Source organism: Elephas maximus, chromosome 1 (assembly GCF_024166365.1).
Source record: "Elephas maximus indicus isolate mEleMax1 chromosome 1, mEleMax1 primary haplotype, whole genome shotgun sequence".
Taxonomy (NCBI): Eukaryota; Metazoa; Chordata; class Mammalia; order Proboscidea; family Elephantidae; genus Elephas; species Elephas maximus.
In genome coordinates this window covers 42,974,851-42,996,070 of record NC_064819.1, presented here as the reverse complement: position 1 = coordinate 42,996,070, position 21,220 = coordinate 42,974,851, and the positions used below count along the sequence as shown (strand labels likewise).

Sequence of the window (21,220 nt, the reverse complement as noted above, 5' to 3'; positions counted from 1 at the left end):
TCAGTATTATATAGGAAAATAAAAATATGATAGCCTGTAGCAATGCCTAAATGCCTCCTTACACTCTTTAAATGATAAAACATATGTGGTATAATTGGAAAAGAAAAACCATCCTCATCTGGAAGCTGGTTCTGATATCCCTCAGGACTGACAGCTCTGCTGGCCGGTGCAGTAGGACTGCTGGACCCCAGGACGGCATTCACAGCCTGTGGGCGTTCCGCTGTGGATGCTTCACTGGCCTTAGACTAACGCTGCTTCCTCAGCATCCAAGGATTCTTACAACCAAACACTTTGATTGACTGGCCTTGACAATGTACACCATATGCTTTTGCCACAGTATTCATGCCATACAAAATAAACCTAGAGGCACAATTCCTACCCACCAGGGGTTTTCACTTGGAAAGGGAAGCAGCGAAAGACAAAGTTCTAAAATATCTTAAACACGACATTTCATAAAAAGTGTTTTTGAACTTAGTTAACTAATTTGGGTATATGGTTTTAAGACTGGACTTATTGTTCCTCTCTTTCATGTTAATTCCAATCTTTTGACAATAAATATCTATTTCTTCATTCTGCTAATTTGTTTTCTGTCCTTCTGTCCTAATCTTTTTTCTTATCTACTGGGGTGCCGACTATGTAGTAAATATTCAATAAATTTTAACAATGTAACTTGGCCGAAATCCTTCTATTCCTTTTTTTTTTTTTCAGAGTAACAGGAAAATGTAGTGCCTAAGAGCACAGACTGAAGTAGACGGTGGAATTAGAATGCCAGCCCTGCCATATCCAAGCTGTATAACCTTGGGAAATTAGCCAACTTCACTTATAAAATGGGGTTAATAGTTTCTACCCCAAGGGGTTGCTATGAGGAGCAACTGAGTTAATAATGTAACGTGCTTAGAATACTGCCTGGCAAACAGTCAGGCTTAATACATGTTAGCTGCCATCACCGTCATCACCATCATCATCATCACCGTCATCACTATGTGCTAGCCTGTGGGCTAAATGCCAGGATTCAAGAATAAGCCAGTCTTTTTGTCCATTTAACAAACAAACAAAAGAACAAAAACAGTTGCCATGGAGTTGATCAGTACTCACAGCACCCCCATGTGGGCCAGAATAGAATTGTGCTCCATGGGGTTTTCAATGACTGATTTTTCAAAAGTAGATTACCAGGATTTTTTCCAAGGTACTTCTGGGTGGAATTGAACTGCCAACCCTTCCATTAGCAGCTGAGCACATTAACAGTTTGCACCACCCAGGGCCTCCATTTGTCCATTGTTGTTGTTGTTAGGTACCATTGATGCGGTTTTGACTCAGAGAAACCTTATGTATAACAGAACAAAACATTGCGCAGTCCTGTGCCCATTGTTATAAACACTGTGTCAGTCTAGTAAAGGGTCTTCCCCGTTTTGCTGACCCTCTACCTTATCAAGCATGATGTCCTTCTCCAGGTATTGGTCCCTCCTGATAACATGTCTAAAATAAGTGAGATTAAGTCTTGTCATTCTCATTTCTAGAGAGCATCATGGCTGTACTTCTTCCAAGACAGATTTTTTCATTCTTCTGGCAGTTCCTATCCTTTGCCAACACCATAATTCAAAGGCATTGATTTTTCTTCTGTGTTATTCATTGTCCAGCTTTCACATGCATCTGAAAATAACATGGTCTGGGTCAGGAGCGCCTTAACCTCAAAGGTACTGATGGAAGAAGTACAAGCTGTACTGAAGTCATTGGCAAAAGACAAGGCTCCAGGAATTGGCAGAATACCAATTAAGATGCTTCAACAAATGGATGTAACACTGGAAGCACTTATTGGTCTATGCCAAGAAATCTGGAAGACAGCTACCTGAATAAATTACCTGGAAGAGATCCATATTTGTGCCCATCACAAAGAAAAGTGATCCAAAGTAGTATGGAAATTATTGAAAAATATCATTAATATCACATGCAAATAAAATTTAACTGAAGGGAATTAAAAAACAGTTGTAGCAGTACATTGACAGGGAACTGCCAGAAATTCAAGCTGGATTCAGAAGAGGACATAGAACAGGGGATATCATTGCTGATGTCAGGTGGATCTCTGCTGAAAGCAGAGAATGCCAGAAAGATGTTTACCTGTGTTTTATTGACTATGCAAAGGCATTCAATTGTGTGGATCATAGCAAATTATGGATAACATTACGAAGAATGAGAATTCCAGAACACTTAATTCTGCTTAAGCGGAACCTGTACACAGGCCAAGAGGCAGTCATTTGAACAGAACAAAAGGGGGTAATGAGTGGTTTAAAATCAGAAAAGGTGTATGTCAGGGTTGTATCCTTTCACCATACTTATTCAGTCTGTATGCTGAGGGAATAATCCCAGAAACTGAACTATATGTGATATGTGAATGACACAACTTTGCTTGCTGAAAGTGAAGAGAACTTGAAGCACTTACTAATGAAGATCAAAGACAACAGCCTTCAGTATGGATTACACCTCAACTTAAAGAAAACAAAAATCCTCACAACTTGGTCAATAAGCAACATCATGATAAACAGAGAAAATATTGAAGTTGTCAAGGATTTCATTTGACTTGGATCCACAATCAAAATCCATGGAAGCACCAGTCAAGAAATGAAACGATGTATTGCATTAGGTAAATCTACTGCAAAAGAACTCTTTAAAGTGTTAAAAAACAAAGGGGTCATTTTGAGGGCTAAGGTGTGCCTGACCCAAGCCATTTGTTCATTAAACCAAAAACCAGTTGCCATCGAGTCGATTCTAACTCATAGCGACCCTATAGGACAGAGTAGAACTGCTCTGTAGCGTTTCCAAGAAGCGGCTGGTGGATTCAAACTGCCAACCTTTTTTGGTTAGTAGCCTGAGTTCTTAACCACTGCACCACCAGGGCTCCGTTTAGGACCTTACAATCTTGTGGCAAAATGACAGGAAAAAAAAAAAACTCAATGATGTTGCAATGGCTACTGAGGGGTGTATGCTGAGTGCTGGAGAAGTGCAGGGTGGTTGGACTTTACCTGAGGAGCTGAAGAACATTTTCCCACAGGGGAAGTGCTTGTTCTCTTAAAAAGAAAACTATAAAATCCAAGGCTCTAATCTCTACTCTTGGTGTTTCCGCAGATTCACCAAACATGCCTCTGTGTTTTAAAATCCCATCTGAAAAATGAAACTGTTCCGAACATTGTTGAAAAGTTATTTGCAATTTGTCTTGATATTGCTGCTCTGCACTGACACTGTGTTACTTGCCTGCAAATCTCCTGAAGGCGATTCTTTCTGTTAGAAGGAAAAAGAAAAAAAAAAAAAGACTGATTCGTTGGGCATCCATACAATTTCACTTACTCAGAGTAGATAACTTCAGGATTTGTGATAATTTGGGGGGATTGGGCTAATGTTTACCTTTTACCTGGTACTTTGAAAGGATTTGCGAAAGTAGTTGAGAGTAGCCAGGATTTTGAGCAGAATGTTTATCCACTTAGGAAAGTAGCCATCTGGTTCTAAGCAATGGAAGCGCTCCTGTGTATGAAAGCATACTCTAGTCTCCTACTTTCTGGTTTACAGAGCACATCCACGTATATCCTCTCATTTCTATTTGATTTATGTATAAATGGTATCAAGACAATATAAGCAGAAGTCAAGGGTAGCACACAAATTATCAATATCCTTTCATCTATGCATTAAGATGGACTTTCTTCCACAAACAATGCCAGAGTTTTACAGAATCTCTTTGGAAGTAGTGAATACATTTGCTTCCAAATACTGTAGGCTATGAAGATTATCATTAATTCAGACTGTCTTGCCCTCTAAATTACTGTTAAATTTTGTATTTGAATCATGTAATATAATGGTTCTCAAAGGCAGACAGGTTTACCCCCAGGGAACATTTGGCAATCTCTGGAGACACTTTTGGTTGTCACAACTAGGGGGGGGAAGGTACTGACATCTAGTGAGTAAAGGCCAGGGATGGTGCTCAGCATCTTACAATGCACAGGACAGCCCCCCCCCCCCCCGCAAAGAGAATTATCCAGCCCCCAATGTCAATGGAGCTGAGACTGAGTAACCCTGATGCACTGTGTGACCTCAGTTGCTCTTTGTGTACCCACAGGCTAAAGAAAAGGTATGGTCGCACTCCAGCCTGAAGGACACAGCACCTGTCACAAGCAAAAGGACCTCAGCCCTCACAGGTAACATCTCTTGAAGACTAGATATTTACGGACAGGAGAGCTCTGTTACAAAAGTCATTTTTGCTGTTGTCGTTCTTATTCAGAGGAAGTTACACATTCACAAAGCTCAGATGTAGGGAGAGGTGTAGTTTGAATACCTTTGTCTGACTGGCTTTGGATCCAACTAGTTTCAAACAAAAAAGTCTTTAGGACCCCAACTTCGGTCAACCCGGAATATTTGCTTCTACTTTGCTTTTTAAAAGCTTATGTCTGCTGATAAAGAGAAGCCTGAATAGAGATACCATTATATGCAGCCAAATTACACTGATGACATGTGTCTACATTAAAATATTTTGTGTCCTGTGGTAGCTTCTAGAGAGATCTGGTCAGAAGAACCAGCCCTCCTCTGTGGAAGAAAAGGTTAATAAGCTCAGCAAGAAAAAAGTGGAGAAGACCAAGGCTTTCTAGTTCAAAAAAGTCTTGCCCCATTTCCTGCAGAAAGATGGCAGGACAAGGGAGAAGCTTTTGCTCCAAGAAATCCCATAGAGCCAGGAGCGACTAGAGATGGAAGAGACATTTCATGCACAGAGAGATGGAAAAGACAAGAACATGATAGTGTTGGAGATGAGAAGGAAGTCACTATGGATAGAAATGAAAGCCCAGTGTGCAAAGGAGAGAAAGACAGGCTTCATTCTAAGGAAGATGCTAGTGGAAGAGAAGCCAAGGAAAAGGGGGAACCAGAAACTGCAAAGGAATCTGTGTGGGACAAGTGTGCAAACAGCAACCAGTGTGTTGATGGAACTAGTGGTGATTCATTCTATGAAAGGTAGGGCTCACAGCACAATATCCACAGTACATCTGCATGCCCTGGCAACCTGAAGGCCATGTCAACTGCCAAGTCAAAGGATATCAAAGGCCAGTTTTCAAACAGTGATTGAGAACCCAGCTGCCCGGCTTATGTAGTGTTTTCACGGCCACATTTTCTTGTCATTTGACATTTTTAGCTATCTTATTGTTTTCTAATTCTTCTACCAACTGGTGGACAGAGACAATGATTATTAGTACTCACATGAATCAATATATTTTTTAAGATCAGATGAAAAGGTTTTATTTTTAGCAATATTCAAAAAAAAAAAAAACCCAAAATAAACCCATTGCCATCAAGTCAATTCTGACCCATAGCGGCCCTATAGGACAGAGTAGAACTGCCCCATAGGGCTTCCAAGGAGCAACTGGTGAATTCAAACTGCTGACCTTTTGGTTAGCCACTGAATGCTTAACCACTGCACCTCCAGGACTCCTTTTAGTAATACAGAGCACATCATTCCTAAAATCAAGTATTAAATAATAACCAGATTTACCTGTGAAAACTCGTATCTTAAAATAGTGTACCTACTCCATAATATATGACAAATTGGCTATTTTCCCACAAATATTGCGAGGGTTGAGTAAAAAGTAGATTATTGAATGATTTTCCTCCTGAATTGGAAAGTTTCGTATATAAACTTAAGTAATTTTGTAGCCAATCAAAATCAATTTTTCTAGGTTATAATGAAGCACAGTATCTATTTGAAACAAATAATATCCAAACATCTTTACTTTTTTTAGGGATTTTAGATATAACTTTTACTTTATTTGAAAATACTATATTAAAATCTAGGAGAAGTCTAATTCTCCACGAATTACAAATAATAGCTATTACTAAGAAAGTCCATCACTGTAAAGGAGGTCAGGAGCAACTGAAATTAGGTAAATTCTTTCACCAATGTACTCTCATTGCTGTTCATATTCAGAGTGATTATTGCTTCCTTTGCCTTGCTTTAGTTTCGTCATTTCTCTCTTCTGCATAAATGAGAGTGAAAAAAACGAAGCTCAAATGAGTTACGTATTACCATAAAATGACTGCTTTTGTAAAGGGTCTCAGTGAGGTTTAGAGAGACTGTCTGGATGCCTGCCAGGCACCTCCATCGTCACACCTCACTAGGGTCGACGGGAAGCCACAGCTTCACGTGATCCCAAAAGGCTGACATGCTCAACTCTCATCACGAAACTCATGTCTGCATCCACAAATGCCATTCTAAGGAAGTGTAAGAACATAAGCACTTGAATCTTTCTCCTTGACACTTTGAGCACTGTGATTGGATTCTGTGTTCCAGGTGCATCAGCGAGGCCAAGGCCATTCCTACCTCTCGACTCCCTGGAAACTCCACAATAGGACCCATTTTCCAGAACGCAGAACAGAGAGGGCACGCTGGCAGCAGCAAGTGTAGAATGACAAGAGAGGAGCTTCCTCAGGGAGGGCAGTAAAAAGTGCAGGGAAGCTGTAGTGGGTGCATGTCAAGACGCACGGGAAGCCAGGGAGGCCTAGGAAAGCTCACCAGGCAAGCGCCAGGAGCCCGGTGTGATTCAGCCCTGCAGAAAGCAAGCTCTGGTGGCCCTATTGGGTAGGATGTTGCTTTCGTTTCGGCCTTTTACAGCTTCTTAAGCCTTTCCAGCAAGGATTTCCCTTAGTCTAATATTTCTTCACGCCATATTGGTGCCGTTTGTGCTCCTAACTCGATCACTCCTTTTTTTTTTTTTTTTTTAATCTGATGAGATGAATGCCACGAAGAGAGCTCTCTCACAACCACTTTATTTTTCAGCTTATTTATGGCGTGAGAGGTGAATGTCTATGTCAAATGGGAAAATTCAGTTCCTAGAGTTTTATGTTATCTGGTTTTTACAAATATTAACACCTGCCAGAGTGCCTTGCACAAAACAAGTGCTCAGGAAATCTGTGTTGAATCAACTTGAACTTCCAAAAGCTCCACGCCTCCCTTAGGCTCCTCAGCGTAGGCTTGCGCAGACGGGTAATACGTGAACAAATGTAGACCCGCGCAGGTCGGTGGCAAGCTCGCCTTCACAGCCGCAGTCATGGAAACGTAGGAAGAACACTGGGAGAAATGCTGTCCAGTAGTTGCACATTTGAGAAATGCTGCTGATGTAGACAAGAGGCAAATGCTCGAGATGGAAGGTGGGAAGTGGAAGGAATTTAATAGCTGTACAATACGCACTTACAAGCTTTATTGAGTGTTTTATTTCCAGCCAGGAAAAATTCATCTCTGTGAACCAAATGTGTCTTAGATAAAGCCTAAAATATTTCACAAAGTAATATGTAATATCAAAAATTTTAATAATGTGAAGAAACTTTACCTTTTTCTCCCCATTTTTGTGAAAATAATGGGCTATATAGGTGGTTTTTTTTTTTTTTTTTAAATGGATCAAACAGTTTCTCACCTTAAATTAAGGTGCTCTCAAGTTTGGAAGTATGACCTGTTTGGACTATGCTGAGGCTGGAGATTTTGGCTATTTTAATATTTCCAAAAGCAGCCCTGAAGATGGTATGAACAGTAGTTGGGTGGCCCTGATATTCTTTCTTAAAGATGTTAGGCATTCCCTTCATGAATCACAGATAATGATATGCAAGGAAAACTTACATTCCTGAATCACTAGGAATAAAACATATGGCTCATTGTGTTTTGTGATTAAAACCAAAAACCAAACCCAGTGCTGTCGAGTCGTTTCCAACTCATAGCAACCCTATAGGACAGAGTAGAACTGGCTGTTGAGTTTCCAAGGAGTGCCTGGTGGATTCAAACTGCCGATTCCTTTAGGTTAGTAGCTGTTGCACTTAACCACTACACCACAAAGGCTTCCCTGTTTATACTGAGCAAATTTCTGTTATAAGGCTCAGGACTAGGTGCCATAAAGAGGTCTGACTGCTTAACGAACGACCCCTTCTCCCTCTCACTTCTAGAGGATGTCCCAGCTCCTCCTGCCCCATTTGATCATCGAATTGTGGCAGTCAAACAAGCAGCAGTCAACAGTTTTTACACCGTGAGCAGGACAGAAATTTTGGGAGGGTAAGTCATGCTGAATCTTAACAAGAGAGCTTTTGCAGAGACAGAGTCTAAGGATCTCATAAATATTTGCCAGCCTCAACCTGAGAACCAGATACATTACAAACGCACATTTAAGAGATTTTAGCCACTTCTTAAAACTGTTACTAGTGCCAGAGAGGTTGATGTGGTGACAGTGACTGAATTCTAAATTTATTATCTGCTTTCCTTCCCATGTTGTAATGTCTGAAAATGAGAGAAACCCAGTGAGTCACCAGAAGGTTTAGCAGTTGTCTGGTGCCTTGGCTTAAACACCAAGAAACAAAACGTGGAGATGAGTGAATACTGTGTATTTCTCGAGGCATGTGTAACTTTTTATCCTTGTTACTTGTTTTCCATTTTTTCCATTTATGGTGTTACTGCATTACTTACAGTTATCCACTTCAATTGATTCATTCATCACTGAAGAACTTATTTGGGGGCATCTAACCATCAGGGACTGAATTTATTTCTGGCAATGTTCTTTCTTCTTCTATTTCAGCCACAGTCCCCTATGATAACTCACTGCTTAAAACCTGAATTATAAAGTTTGCTACTATCAGCATTTCTATGTAAAATAGGAGAGAGAGAGCAGAAAGCATATATAAATATATTGAAATCTACTTACCAATGCAAAGAAAATATGCACAGTGACTGTAGTACATGGCTGTGCAGTTGGTCACAGGGGGTAGCTGACACTTAGGAAGTCCCTTTCTCCTCTTGCTGTTCCTTATTTCTTTTGCCCTGTGTCCCATGGCACCATCTGAACGAGTTCTCCCTCAGCTGCTGTTCAGAGGGCCTCCCCATGAGACTATGGGAATGAGCTGAGGGAGAAACTGGGTTCAGAGCGTGAAGAGGAGCCACGAGGACTGCACATGACTTGGGCAGCTTGTTTGGGTCTCCAGAGATTTCAGTGGCAAGTCTGGAACTATTTCTCTAGAGCAGAACGGTTATTTGCAGATGAGGGTACGGCTTTGTGACAATCCCTAGGGTTTATGCTGTTCCTCCAGTCAAGGTTTTCCAAGGGCTCCTTAAAAATGTCTTTCTGTTAGCGTGGCCCCCATTGATCTTCTCAGTCATAGGATCCAAGGGGCAAGGCAGGTTGTACTGCACTTGGGAACAACAACCTGCTGTTCTGGGCTCCACTCACAACTGGCAACCATAAGTTGCTGTTGTTGTTGTTGTGAGCCGCCATCGAGTTGGCCCCCAACTTGTGACAACCCCATGCACAATGGAACAAAACACTGCCTGGTCCTGGGCCATCCTGGTTTTGAGTGTGTTTCTGTATGTGATTATATATGTAAGAATCTGTCTTACAAAGTATGTATAGGCTTCAATCCAAGCTATACCATCAAAAATCTCATAGGTAACTCTACACTATGTATTTTTTATTATATTTACCTATGTGTAATGTCATTATAACTTATATTTATATGTGGAGCCCTGGTGGCAAAGTGGTTAAGAGCTCGGCTTCTAACCAAAAGGTCGGAGTTTGAATCCACCGCCGCTCCCTGGACACCCTATGGGGCAGTTCTACTCTGTCCTAGAGGGTCACCATGAGTCAGAATTTATTCTAACAGTAGTGGGTTTTTTTTTGGGGGGGGGGTTATATGCAATATTGTTATGCTTCTTATTTACATGCATTTTCTTATTTACATGCATTTTCCAAAAAAGTAATTTGATGTGTTATGTTCTTAAGCTTGGAAGTCCCCGGGTGGTACAAACAGTTAACATGCTTGGCTGCTAAGTGAAATGTTGGATGTTCCAGTCCAGCCAGAGGTGCTTTGGAATAAAGGCCTGGCAATCAACTTTAAGAAAAAACACACACAAAAAAACAGCCATTGAAAATCCTATGGAGCACAGTTCTCTGACACACATGGAGTTGCTGTGAGTTGGAGCCAACTCTACGGCAACTAGTTTTCAACTGCTCACAAAGCCTCGCTTATTACATTCACAAGTATTCAGAAGGCTATATTATCTACATAGGTGGTTCTCAAATTTTAGGGTGCATGTGAATCATCAGGGAAGCCCTGGTGGCGCAGTGGTTAAGTGCTACGGCTGCTAACCAAAGGGTCAGCAGTTCGAATCTGCCAGGCGCTCTTTGGAAACTCTGTGGGGCAGTTCTACTCTGTCCTATAGGGTTGCTATGAGTTGGGATCGACTCAATGGCAATGGATAATGGGTATGAGTCACTGCAGGGACTTGGTAAAAATGCAGGCTCTGGGACCTCACCCTGGAGTCCTACCTTGGTAGGGCAGGAGTGGGGCCCAGAAATCTTCATTCTTAATAAACCCCAGGTGTTTCTGATGCAAGTGATCTACAGACCACACTTGGAAAAACAATGTTTGCAAAGCTTACTGGATACAGTAGATACACTAATAGGTTTGCTCCTTCACATTCAAAAGAGGAAAGCCAGTGGCAGTAATGCACAAAGAACTTGGTAGCCCCAAAATCCAGGGCTCTTGCTGGATGGTAACACCTCACACTTGCACTCTTCCTTTCCTTTGCAGGGGGCGCTTTGGCCGGGTTTACAAGTGTGAAGAGAAAGCCACAGGTCTGAAACTGGCAATCAAAATCATTAAGACCAGAGGCACCAAGAATAAGGTGAGGATGGTGTCATGTGGGTTTCTCCCTTCTGGTTCAGGCATCGCCACACTGAAAGCCCTTTTCTTCTTCACAGGATGAAGTGAGGAATGAAGTCAGCGTCATGAACCAGCTGGACCACGTAAATCTCATTCAGCTCTATGATGCCTTGGAGTCTAAGAACGACATGGTCCTGGTCATGGAGTAGTATGTGTCCCTTCCTCACCTCCTACGTGTGCCCCCCTTCTCTTCCCCTGCCAAACCTCGGGCACTGCCAAGGGCCTCATCCGTCGCTATTTTCTTCTACCTGAAAAGTGGCTGGAACCATGTTTGGGACATCACTGATTCTGTTCTGCTTGAATTAGACACTCTCATTCAGTTCAGAAAGGAAATTGTTTATGAATATGCAATTTCCACATGTAATTTTATTTATCAGAGGTAGGATGGAAAAGCAGATTTAGCTTTTTATCTAAGCTATACTGTCAAAAATCAACCTTAAATATGATTCTGAATAACCTGGAGAAAAGTGATTTCTGAACTGCATTTCACTCTCAACCTGACCACTAATAAAAAGCTTAGCATAAACGCTGATGATTAGGGCTAAGAAGCTTCAATTTAAAGCCATCTTTATTTAAAAAATGTATATATATGTATATACATAACTGGTTACTCAGTTATAAGAAATGAGTAGTTCTAACTAAGACTGAATCAATATTGTGATTTAGTTAATTTTTTTTTCATTTTGGGTTTTATTTATCACTGTGCAGTAAGAACTTTTGGGTAATGAAGTATCTAGCATCGAACCCTATAAGCGGTTTATCACTGGAATTAATCTGTGTGCTCCAGTAGTTCTCTTTTATCTTCAGCATACATTAGAGAATGGCAGATGTGGACTCCCTCAAACCCCACAGCCACTGGATGAAAGGGACGTTATGATGTCCCATTGTGAAATTGAATGTCCATAAGATAAAGACCTTGACTATCAGAATCCTCTAATGAGGCAGTGGAGAAGGTAGAGAGACAACAGCATGCACAAAGCTTTTGGAAGAGTTAGAGGAACGTAAACACCACGTTGGGACGAGAAAACCATGTGGTCATTGAGGAATCCTGCTAAGGGCTTCTCACCTCTCCCCGCTGCAGCGTGGATGGAGGGGAGCTGTTCGACCGAATCATTGATGAAAACTGCAATCTCACAGAGCTCGATACCATCCTGTTCATCAGGCAGATCTGCGAGGGCGTCAGGCACATGCACCAGATGTACATCCTCCATTTGGACCTGAAGGTGGGGACAGAGCGCGTGTCTGCATGCCCTCAGCTCTGAGGCCCCAGTTCAGAGTCTTACATCCTGCCCATATTAAGGGAATCTACATGGGGGATGGTTTCACTAAAAGTTTAAAACCGCAATGACAAAAGGAGTTCTGGTAGTGCAATGGTTAAGTACTCGGTTGCTAAGCAAAAGGTGGATGTTTCAAACGTACCCAGAGGCTCTGGGAGAAAGATGTGGTCAGCTCCGGTAAGGATTATAACTTAGAAAGCCCATGGGGGAAGTTCTGCTTTGTCCCATGAGGGTGCTATGAGTTGGAATTAACTCGATGGCACCTTACAACAACAGCAATAGGCAGACATTCTGGCTCGCCAAGAGTCCCCATCACTCTCCTGAAATCTTCAGGAAAGTTCTGGGCTTTGGGGATTGACAGAGCACTGAGTAGGAACTGCTGGCAAAACAGGACTGCAGGGCAGCCAGAAGTGGGGTGCTGAAATGCCCAGGAGCCTAGAGGCTGCGTGTGGGGTTGGGGCGGCACACCGGGAATGGTAAAAGCATATGTGAGAACTGAGGGAGCGGAGCCACCTGCCGTCTTCTCTTGCTGATTGCTCCTTCCTGTTTCCGTCTTCGTGCTCTTCCTAAAACCGAGCAGCATATAGTTTCCATTTCCACCAATAACAGACCCAGGCCCCATAACCCTGGTCAGCTCTAGTATAGGGGCTCAGCATCACCAAGTGCATCTCCTTGTGTGGCTCCATCTCATCTTATTTCCCCGTTTGCATAGCATGACAGTGAGATAAAGTATTCTTAAATATAAACCACCATATCTTGTGAGTCCCAGGGACTGCAGAGCTGAACTTAGTCTCCTTAACTAGGCTTCCATGAGCCTGTCTTCCTCTCACGCAGGCTGCCTTGCTATCTTGATTTACACATTCCCCCTCCCATTCGCTCTCGTGGGAGGAGGGCAGGAGAAAGTAGCACAGAAAACGACAGTCAGAGGTTGGAAATCATCGGTGATGCACTTGGCTGTGAACTGAGCTTGATGATGTGTATTTTCATTCAGTGTAGACACTCTGCAGGTATTTCCACAGAGATTTGATAGGTGACTGGAACTAAAAGCTGACCTACCACAAGTCAAATTGCTCCACAGCTGGCTTCATGACGTTTTTTGAGGACTTGCAGTGCACAATTTCACTCACGGTTTTTATGTAGAGTATAATCAAGGTGAAACCTGGGTGGATCATTTAAGACTGTTCGTCACTTTCACATATCTCCCTTGGAAGGAGAGCCAAAACCCAAACCATTTCCTGTGGAGTTGATTCTAACTCATGGTGACCCCATGTGTGTCAGTGTAGAACTGTGCTTCATAGGATTTTCAATGGTTGGTTTTTCCAAAATAGATTGCCAGGCCTTTCTTTCAAGATCATGTGGGTGGATTCGAACTGACAACCTTTCAGTTAGCAGTAGAGTGCATTAAACATTTGCACCACCTAGGGACTCCTTGGAAGGAAAAGGACCAAACACAATAATGGCTGTGATTTTAAAATATTCTCCTTTATATTTTTCTGTGCTTTGCAAATGTTATTCAATGAACATGCTATAATTTCAAAATCAGAAAGAAATAACTTTTTGAAGTAACTCAAAGCTGTTTCTTTACATTTTTCAAATAAATGTTTTTTAATGTCATAGTATTCTTTGATAATTGGACAGTTTTATACATGATTGATTAGTTATTTAAGCATGAAACCAAATTTCTTACATAGCACCTACTTCTCTATAAATAGCTTTTACCCATAGAAATCTGTTTTACAGATATTTGAGAAAAAGGCTGCCAAATATATGTCCAATCAAATGGACTACTGAATATTGTTAAAGAGACATTGCATCATTTCATAAAGTGCTTCTGAATTTCTTATCTCCCTTGACCCTCTTTTCCACTCAGACAGGAAGAGGGAGCAGCATTATCCTACCTAGGAAGTGAGGAAATGGAATTCCAGGAACTGGGCAATTGGCTAATGTCCCCAGCTCTTAGGGCGAGTTGGAGCTTGAACTTGAGATTTCTGGGCTCTTCCATGAAAGCTTTATTTCTCTTTTATTGATGACCTGACTTTAAATCGAATCCCTTATTTTCCTCAGATGTCAGTGCACTTGTAAGGCATCCTATTAACACAGAGCAGTAGGGCTACCATCTATATTCTTCCCCCCATCACCCCAAAGACCGCGGGTAAAAATTCTTACCAGAGTCAAACTCCAAGGAAGCACTCAGTCAAACGTTTTGGGCATTGAAGCCAAGTTTAGCAGAACTTTGGAATTGCCCAGAATGAAGAATGAGAAGGGAGGAAAGCCTCCCTTTGACATACGACTTTCCCACTTGACAATGCTCAAAGGGAAAACCAAGCGAGCAGGAACATTCACATAATATTGCATATTCAGAGTGGCTGTTTAAATGAGCCAGGCTGTTTCTATCAGAGCCCTTAAATCTCTGGAAACACACTCCTCCACAGAGGGAAAATTCATACTTAATAATTCTGGGAGGCAGATGTTAAGTAGAGACAGCCTCCACTAGTCACCTGGAGAGCGCTGAGCTCTCTCTTCTTCTCTTGTGCATGGTGGTGACTGTGGAGCCAGGAGAGGGACAGGCGGGGGATTTCGGAGCCAGGGAGAGGGACAGGCGGGAAGTGCGAGGCTGGCAGGGGCCCCACAGCCTCACCCACCACATAATGAAAAGAGAAAGTACCCACACAGACAAGCCAGCTGCGACGTGAAAGGCCTGATGTGTTTTTCTGAGCACCGTTGTATTTTTAGTTGTGGTTCAAGGACAATTTGAGTGAATGATGGTTGTTTTCATTGCTAATGTGTCTCTTTCTCCTGCAGCCTGAGAATATCCTGTGTGTGAATCGGGATACTAAACAAATAAAAATTATTGATTTTGGATTGGCCAGAAGGTATGTCTATTTGGACTCTGGATATGAATGGAGTTAAGGCAGACGGGTGCTCTTTCTTTGCAAAGAAAAATCTTACGTACCCCTTGGTCCCAAGTTCTCATTTAGAATTAATTTAGCAAAAAGTATGCTCAGTCTTAAATTGTGAAATTTGGCATTTGAATGTTTGAAATTTTTACAGTGTATGCAAGAAAAAATAAGAAAATTAAAACCTAATATGGTAAATTTATTAAACTACAAGCCATTAATTTAGACTTTGTAAAAGTTTGTCTCAATCTTTTATATTACTCCCATCTGTACAGAGATTTATTTTTAAAAAATGAGTAGTGTAAACAAGAATGCAGAAGGCTCTAGCACATATAAGCTTCTTAAGGGAGCAATGCATTTTTGTGGAATTTGGCCCATTAATGAGGCATAGGACATGGCTGTTGTAACGGCAGTTTTTTTTTCTTTAATACAGGCTTATTTCAGCCATCTCCATGGCAGTGGCTGTGACAGTTTTCCTTTAAAGGTCTTCTGTCATGCAGATGTTCTAATTATTGTTAAGGTGTTTTACAGTATGAATTAGGACTTTTAAAACCCTTAGATTTTCTTTACAAGTTTTTGACACTGTCCCTTTACATACGTAATTTCCTTTAGAGTCTATTTTAAGTTCACTGTAGAACTAAATTAATTTGTCTTCCAGACTACATCTTTTCAATTTTCAAGATTTTTTTTTTTTTTTTTAATTCCTCCACATGCTCTTAAATTTCAGATATAAGCCCAGAGAGAAGCTGAGGGTGAACTTTGGCACCCCGGAATTCCTTGCCCCTGAAGTTGTGAACTATGACTTTGTCTCCTTCCCGACGGACATGTGGAGCGTAGGAGTCATCGCCTACATGCTGTAAGGGAGCTCCGTCTCCGTCTGACCTTCGTTCACAAACCCACAGGTCTCCTGTGAGGATTGGCCATTTTGAATAAAAGCACTAACTTAGGTCTTTTAAATTAATTAACATTGTGGAAACAGCCCAAGTGTCCATCAACAGATGGTACATTTGAACGGCCGACCTTTTGATTAGCAGCCAAGCTCTTAACCACTGTACTACCAGGGCTCCAGTGAGACTATAGGACACAGTTAGTGGCATCACTGGGGAGGTTCAGACTGCACTGGGTGACACTGTCACAGTGGGTGACACCAATACGACAGTCTGTAAAATTTTTGTGCAGTGTTTCAGTAGAAATTTATTATTATTTTACTGTGCCTTAAGTGAAAGTTTACAGCACAAATTAGTTTCTCATACAAAAATTTATACACATTGTTACATGACCCTAGTTTCTATCCTTATAATATGTCAGCACACTCCTCCTTTCTACCCCGAATTTCCTGTGTACATTCAACCAGCTCCTGTCCCTTTCTGCCTTCTCATCTTGCCTCCAGACAGGAACTTCCTTCTCATTTAGTCTCGTGTATCTACTTGAACTAGGAAGCACACTCTTCACAAGTGTTTTATGTCTTACAGTCCTGTCTAATCTTTTTAGAGTTGGCTTCGGGAATGGTTTTAGTTCTGGGTTAACAGAGAGTCCAGGGGCCATATCTTCTGGTGTTCTTCCAGTCTCAGTCAGAACGTTAAGTTTGGTCTTTTTATTAGAATTTGAGTTCTGCACCCCACTTTTTTCCTGCTCCATCAGGGACTCCGTTGTGTTCCCTGTGAGGGCAGACGTTGGTGGTAGCCGGGCACCATCCAGTTCTTCTGATCTCAGGCTGATGGAGGCTCTGGTTTATGTGGACCTTCCTTTCTCTTGGGCTAATATTTCCCTTGTGTCTTTGGTGTTCTTCATTCTCCTTTACTCCGGGTGGGCAGGGACCAATTGATGCATCTTAGATGGCCTGCCCACTAGCTTATAAGACGCCAGATGCCACTCACTGAAGTGGGATGCAGAACATTTTCTTAATAAATTTTGCTATGCCAGTTGACCTAGATGTCCCCCAAAACCATGGTCCCCAGACCCCAGCCCCTGCTACTCTATCCTTTAAAGTGTTTGGTTGTATACAGGAAACTTCTTAGCTTTTGGTTTAGTCCAGTTCTGCTGACTTCCCCTGTATTGTGTGTTATCCTTTCCTTCACCTAAGATAATTCTTGTCTACTATCTAGTTAGCGAATACCCTTCTTCTCCCGCCCCACCCTAGTAACCATCAAAGAATGTTTTCTTCTGTGTTTAAACTTTTTCTTGAGTTCTTATAATAGTGGTCTCATGTAATATTTGTCCTTTTGAAACTGACTAATTTCATTCAGCATAATGCCTTCCGGATTCATCCATGTTATGAGATGTTTTGAGGATTCATCATTGTTCCTTATCATTGTGTAGTATTCCATTGTGTGAATATACCATAATTTGTTTCTCCATTCATCTGTTGATGGGCACCTAGGTTGTTTCAGTCGTTTTGCTATCATGAACAGTGCTGCAGTGAACATGGGTGTGCACATATCTATTCGTGTGAGGGCTCTTATTTCTCTAGGATATATTCCAAGGAGTGGTACTTCTATTTCTAGCTTTATGAGGAAGTGCCAAATCGACTTCCAAAGTGTTTGTACCATTTTACATTCCCACCAGCAGTGTATAAATGTTCCAGTCTCTCTACAGCGTCTCCAACATTTATTATTTTGTGTTTTTTGGATTAATTCTAGCCTTGTTGGGGTGAGATAGTATCTCATTGCAGTTTTGATTTGCATTTCTCTAATGGCTAATGATCGTGACCATTTCCTCACATATCTGGTAGCTGCCTGAATATTTTCTTCGGTGAAGTGCCTGTTCATATCTTTTGCCCATTTTGTAATTGAGTTATTTGTCTTTTTGTTGCTGAAGATTTGCAGTATCTTGTAGATTTTGGAGATTAGACCCTGAATGAATATGTCATAGCCAATTTTTTTTTTCCCACTCTGTAGGTTTTTTACTCTTTTGGTGAAGTCTTTTGATGAGTGAAAGTGTTTGATTTTTAGGAGCTCCCAGTTATCTAGGTTCTCTTCTGGTGTGTGTGCATTGTTTAGTAATATTTTGAATTCTGTTTATACCATGTATTAGGGCTCCTAGCATTGTCCCTATTTTTTCTTCCATGACCTTTATTGTTTTAGATTTTGTATTTAGGTCTTTGATCCATTTTGAGTTAGTTTTTGTGCACGGCGTGAGGTATGGGTCTTCTTTCATTTTTTTGCGGATGAATATCCAGTTATGTCATCACCATTTGTTAAAGAGACTGTCTTTTCCCCATTTATTGGACTTTGGGCCTTTGTCAAATACCAGCTGCTCATATGTGGGTAAATTTATGTCTGGATTCTCAATTCTGTTCCATTGTTCTATGTATCCATTGTACCAATACTAGGCTGTTTTGACCATCATGGTGGTATAATAGGTTCTAAAATCAGGTAGTGTGAGGCCTCCCACTATTTTCTTCTTCTTTAGTAATGCTTTATTCATCTGGGGTCTCTTCCTTTTCCAAATGAAGTGGGTGATTTGTTTCTCCATCTCATTAAAAAATGTCATTGGACTTTGGGTCAGAATTGCATTGTAACTATAGATCATTTTGGGTAGAACTGACATTTTCACAGTGTTGAGTCTTTTTATCCATGAGCAGGGTATGTTTTTCCACTTACGTAAGTCTCTTCTAGTTTCTTGCAGTAATGTCTTATAGTTTTCTTTGAATAGGTCTTTTATGTCTCTGGTTAGATTTATTCCTAGACTTCCAGCAAACATGGCACCATAGACAGAAGCACCATACCATCCCTCCACAGCAAAGACCCAAAAAACTATGTAAAACACAAACAAAAGTCGTTCCTGGAACCTGAAGTACCAAATGAAGAGATAGAGAACTCAGCCAAACACTGAGTGGAATAAGAAACTGACAGAGGACGGAGAGCGAGGAGAGATATGTGTGGAGGGCCCCAACAGCTAACACAGCACTGATCTACCATCTTGGACTCCAGCTGGGGATCAGAAGACAAGGAGCACAGGAAAGCAGCTTTGTGGAGCTCCCAGCAGGAGACAGAGCACCCGGTAACCTGCAATACATGCTTTCCCACCCACCATTCTCTCCGATGCTCTACCTCTGAGCTTCCTGGCTGGCTGCAGAGGTTTGGCCAGCCAGGAAGTGCAGTGTCCGTGCTGGTTGGATTTACCCCATCCACATCAGAGATCAACAGACAAGGAGTACAGGAAAGCAGCTTCATAAAGTTCCCAGCAGGAGACAGAGCACCTGGTAATGAGCGATATACGTTCTCCTCGTCCCGCTCCTTCTCCCCCCACCCACTCTTGGCCTCTTCTGCTTCCTGCCATATGCAGTCTCTTGGCCAGGAGGCAACTGCTTTGGCCTCAGGCTGCTTGGATTCACTCTGCCCACACTGGCCGGGCCCCTGAGCTGTTATTGCTTCTTTTCATCTCTTTTGGTTTCTTCTATGCCTCCTACCACCTCCCCCTCCTTTCTCTGGAATACCTGGCTCCATGTGCCATCTTTGCTTCTTCTTGAAAGGCTGTGAAGCCACACTTGAATGGGAAAACACTCCCCTGGCCTGCAACACCATGCTGGTATGATCCCTGGGGCTTTTTTTTTTTTTTTTTTACTTGTTTTGCTTTGTTCTGTTTTGTTTGCTTTCTTTTTCTTTTTGCAGCTTGGGAACCCCTTCTAGCTGGGCTGCACTGCATGGCTTAGGAACCACTCCCCCAATCTGTGCAGCCCCCAATCTGTGCAGCCATGTAGGTGGAATCCCTGGGGGCATTTCTTTTTTCTTCTTTCTTTCTTTTTCCCTTTCTGTCTGTCTTCATTTCTCAGCTCTTGTCTCTCTACATTTATCTTCTTTTCCTGTCTCCTGAATACCTGGTGCTAGGTGACATCTATACCCCCTCTAGCCAGGCTACACTGTGCAGCCTGGGAACCGATTCCCCAGTCTTAGTAGCCCCACCAGAGGGACTCCGGGACTCCTGGGGGCTTTTCTTTTTCTATTTTCCAAATTTATCTAGGTATTTTTTCCTGTTTTCTTTTTCCATTTTGCTATTCTCCATTTCTCAGTTTTCATCTCTCTGCTCCAATGGTTAAGTTCCCTTAGCATTCTTTCTTTTTCTTTTTTTGCTTGTTTGCTTTTGGCTCGTGTTTTTCTCCCCTCTCTCTCATCTTTCCCCTACAACTCTTAGTTCCATACATCACAACCTCCTCCCCTCTTTCCTGCCTACCTGCACTGTGCACTGAATATCACACCTGCGAGCAACACAGGCATGGCCTACTGGAACCTGCCTGGCACTGATCCCTGTCCCCCCTCCCCGCCGTTGGCCCTAGTATGACTTGCCACAAACAACCCATCCCAGCCCCACCCCTTCAGCTTGACCTGCCCTGCTGCACCATAGCTGAATGACTGGCCCTGCCCATTGGGCAAGGAGGTGAAATTATCATGACTACAGACAAAAAAAATGAAACAATTCAAGAAAGTAACACAGGAACAAAATGCCAAAATAAATTCACAACTAGAAATCATACAAAAACAACAATTAGAAATCCAAAAGATAAACAACAAGATTTCAGAAATGGAGAGTGTCATAGAAGGGCTGAGGAGCAGGTTTGAAGCGATGGAAGACAGACTTAGTGAAATTGAAGACAAACACTTGGTTACGACACTGTTTGAGGAAAAATCAGAAAGAAGAACAAAGAAAGATGAAGAAACCCTAAGACTTATGTGGGACACAACCAAAAGCAAACATTTGCAAGCGATTGGAGTTCCAGAACAAGGAGAGAAAATGGAAAACACAGAGAGGATCATTGAAGAATTGCTGACAGAAAACTTCCCTAATACCATGAACGATGAAAAACTGACCATCCAAGAAGCTCAGCGAAGCCCATATAGGATAGACCCCAAAAGAAAATCACCAAGGCATATCATAATCACACTTGCTAAAACCAAAGACAAAGAAAAAATCCTGTGAGCAGCTCGAGAAAAACAAAAAGTCACATACAGAGAAGAAACAATAAGACTAAGCTCTGATCATTTGGCAGAAACCATGCAGGCAAGAAGGCAATGGGATGACATATATAAAATCTTGAAAGAAAAAAACTGCCAACCAAGAATAACACGTCCTGCAAAACTTTCATTCAAATATGACGGTGAAATTAGGATATTTCCAGATAAACAGAAATTAAGGGAATATGTAAAAACCAAACCAAATTTACAAGAATTATTAAAGGGAATCCTTCAGTCTGAGAACAAACAACATCAGACCACAGCCTGAATCTAGGATGCAAGATTGTACCAGCCAGATACCAACCTAGGAAATGAACTCTCAAAGACTATCCAAAACCAAAACAGTTGCAACAGGGAACCAGAGAGGTTAATCTGT

The 21,220-nt window shown here is 41.8% G+C and overlaps 1 protein-coding gene across 1 annotated transcript in view; it reads left to right on the top strand.

Moving 5' to 3' along the window:
- The window catches only part of MYLK4 (myosin light chain kinase family member 4), a 136,683-nt gene that overhangs the window by 94,811 nt on the left and 20,652 nt on the right, over positions 1-21,220 (top strand). The window contains exons 3-9 of the mRNA XM_049882441.1: positions 4,103-4,181; positions 7,957-8,062; positions 10,588-10,681; positions 10,758-10,867; positions 11,801-11,942; positions 14,799-14,869; positions 15,621-15,749. Coding sequence (XP_049738398.1) covers positions 4,103-4,181; positions 7,957-8,062; positions 10,588-10,681; positions 10,758-10,867; positions 11,801-11,942; positions 14,799-14,869; positions 15,621-15,749 — 731 coding nt within the window. The remainder of the gene's footprint in view (positions 1-4,102; positions 4,182-7,956; positions 8,063-10,587; positions 10,682-10,757; positions 10,868-11,800; positions 11,943-14,798; positions 14,870-15,620; positions 15,750-21,220) is intronic.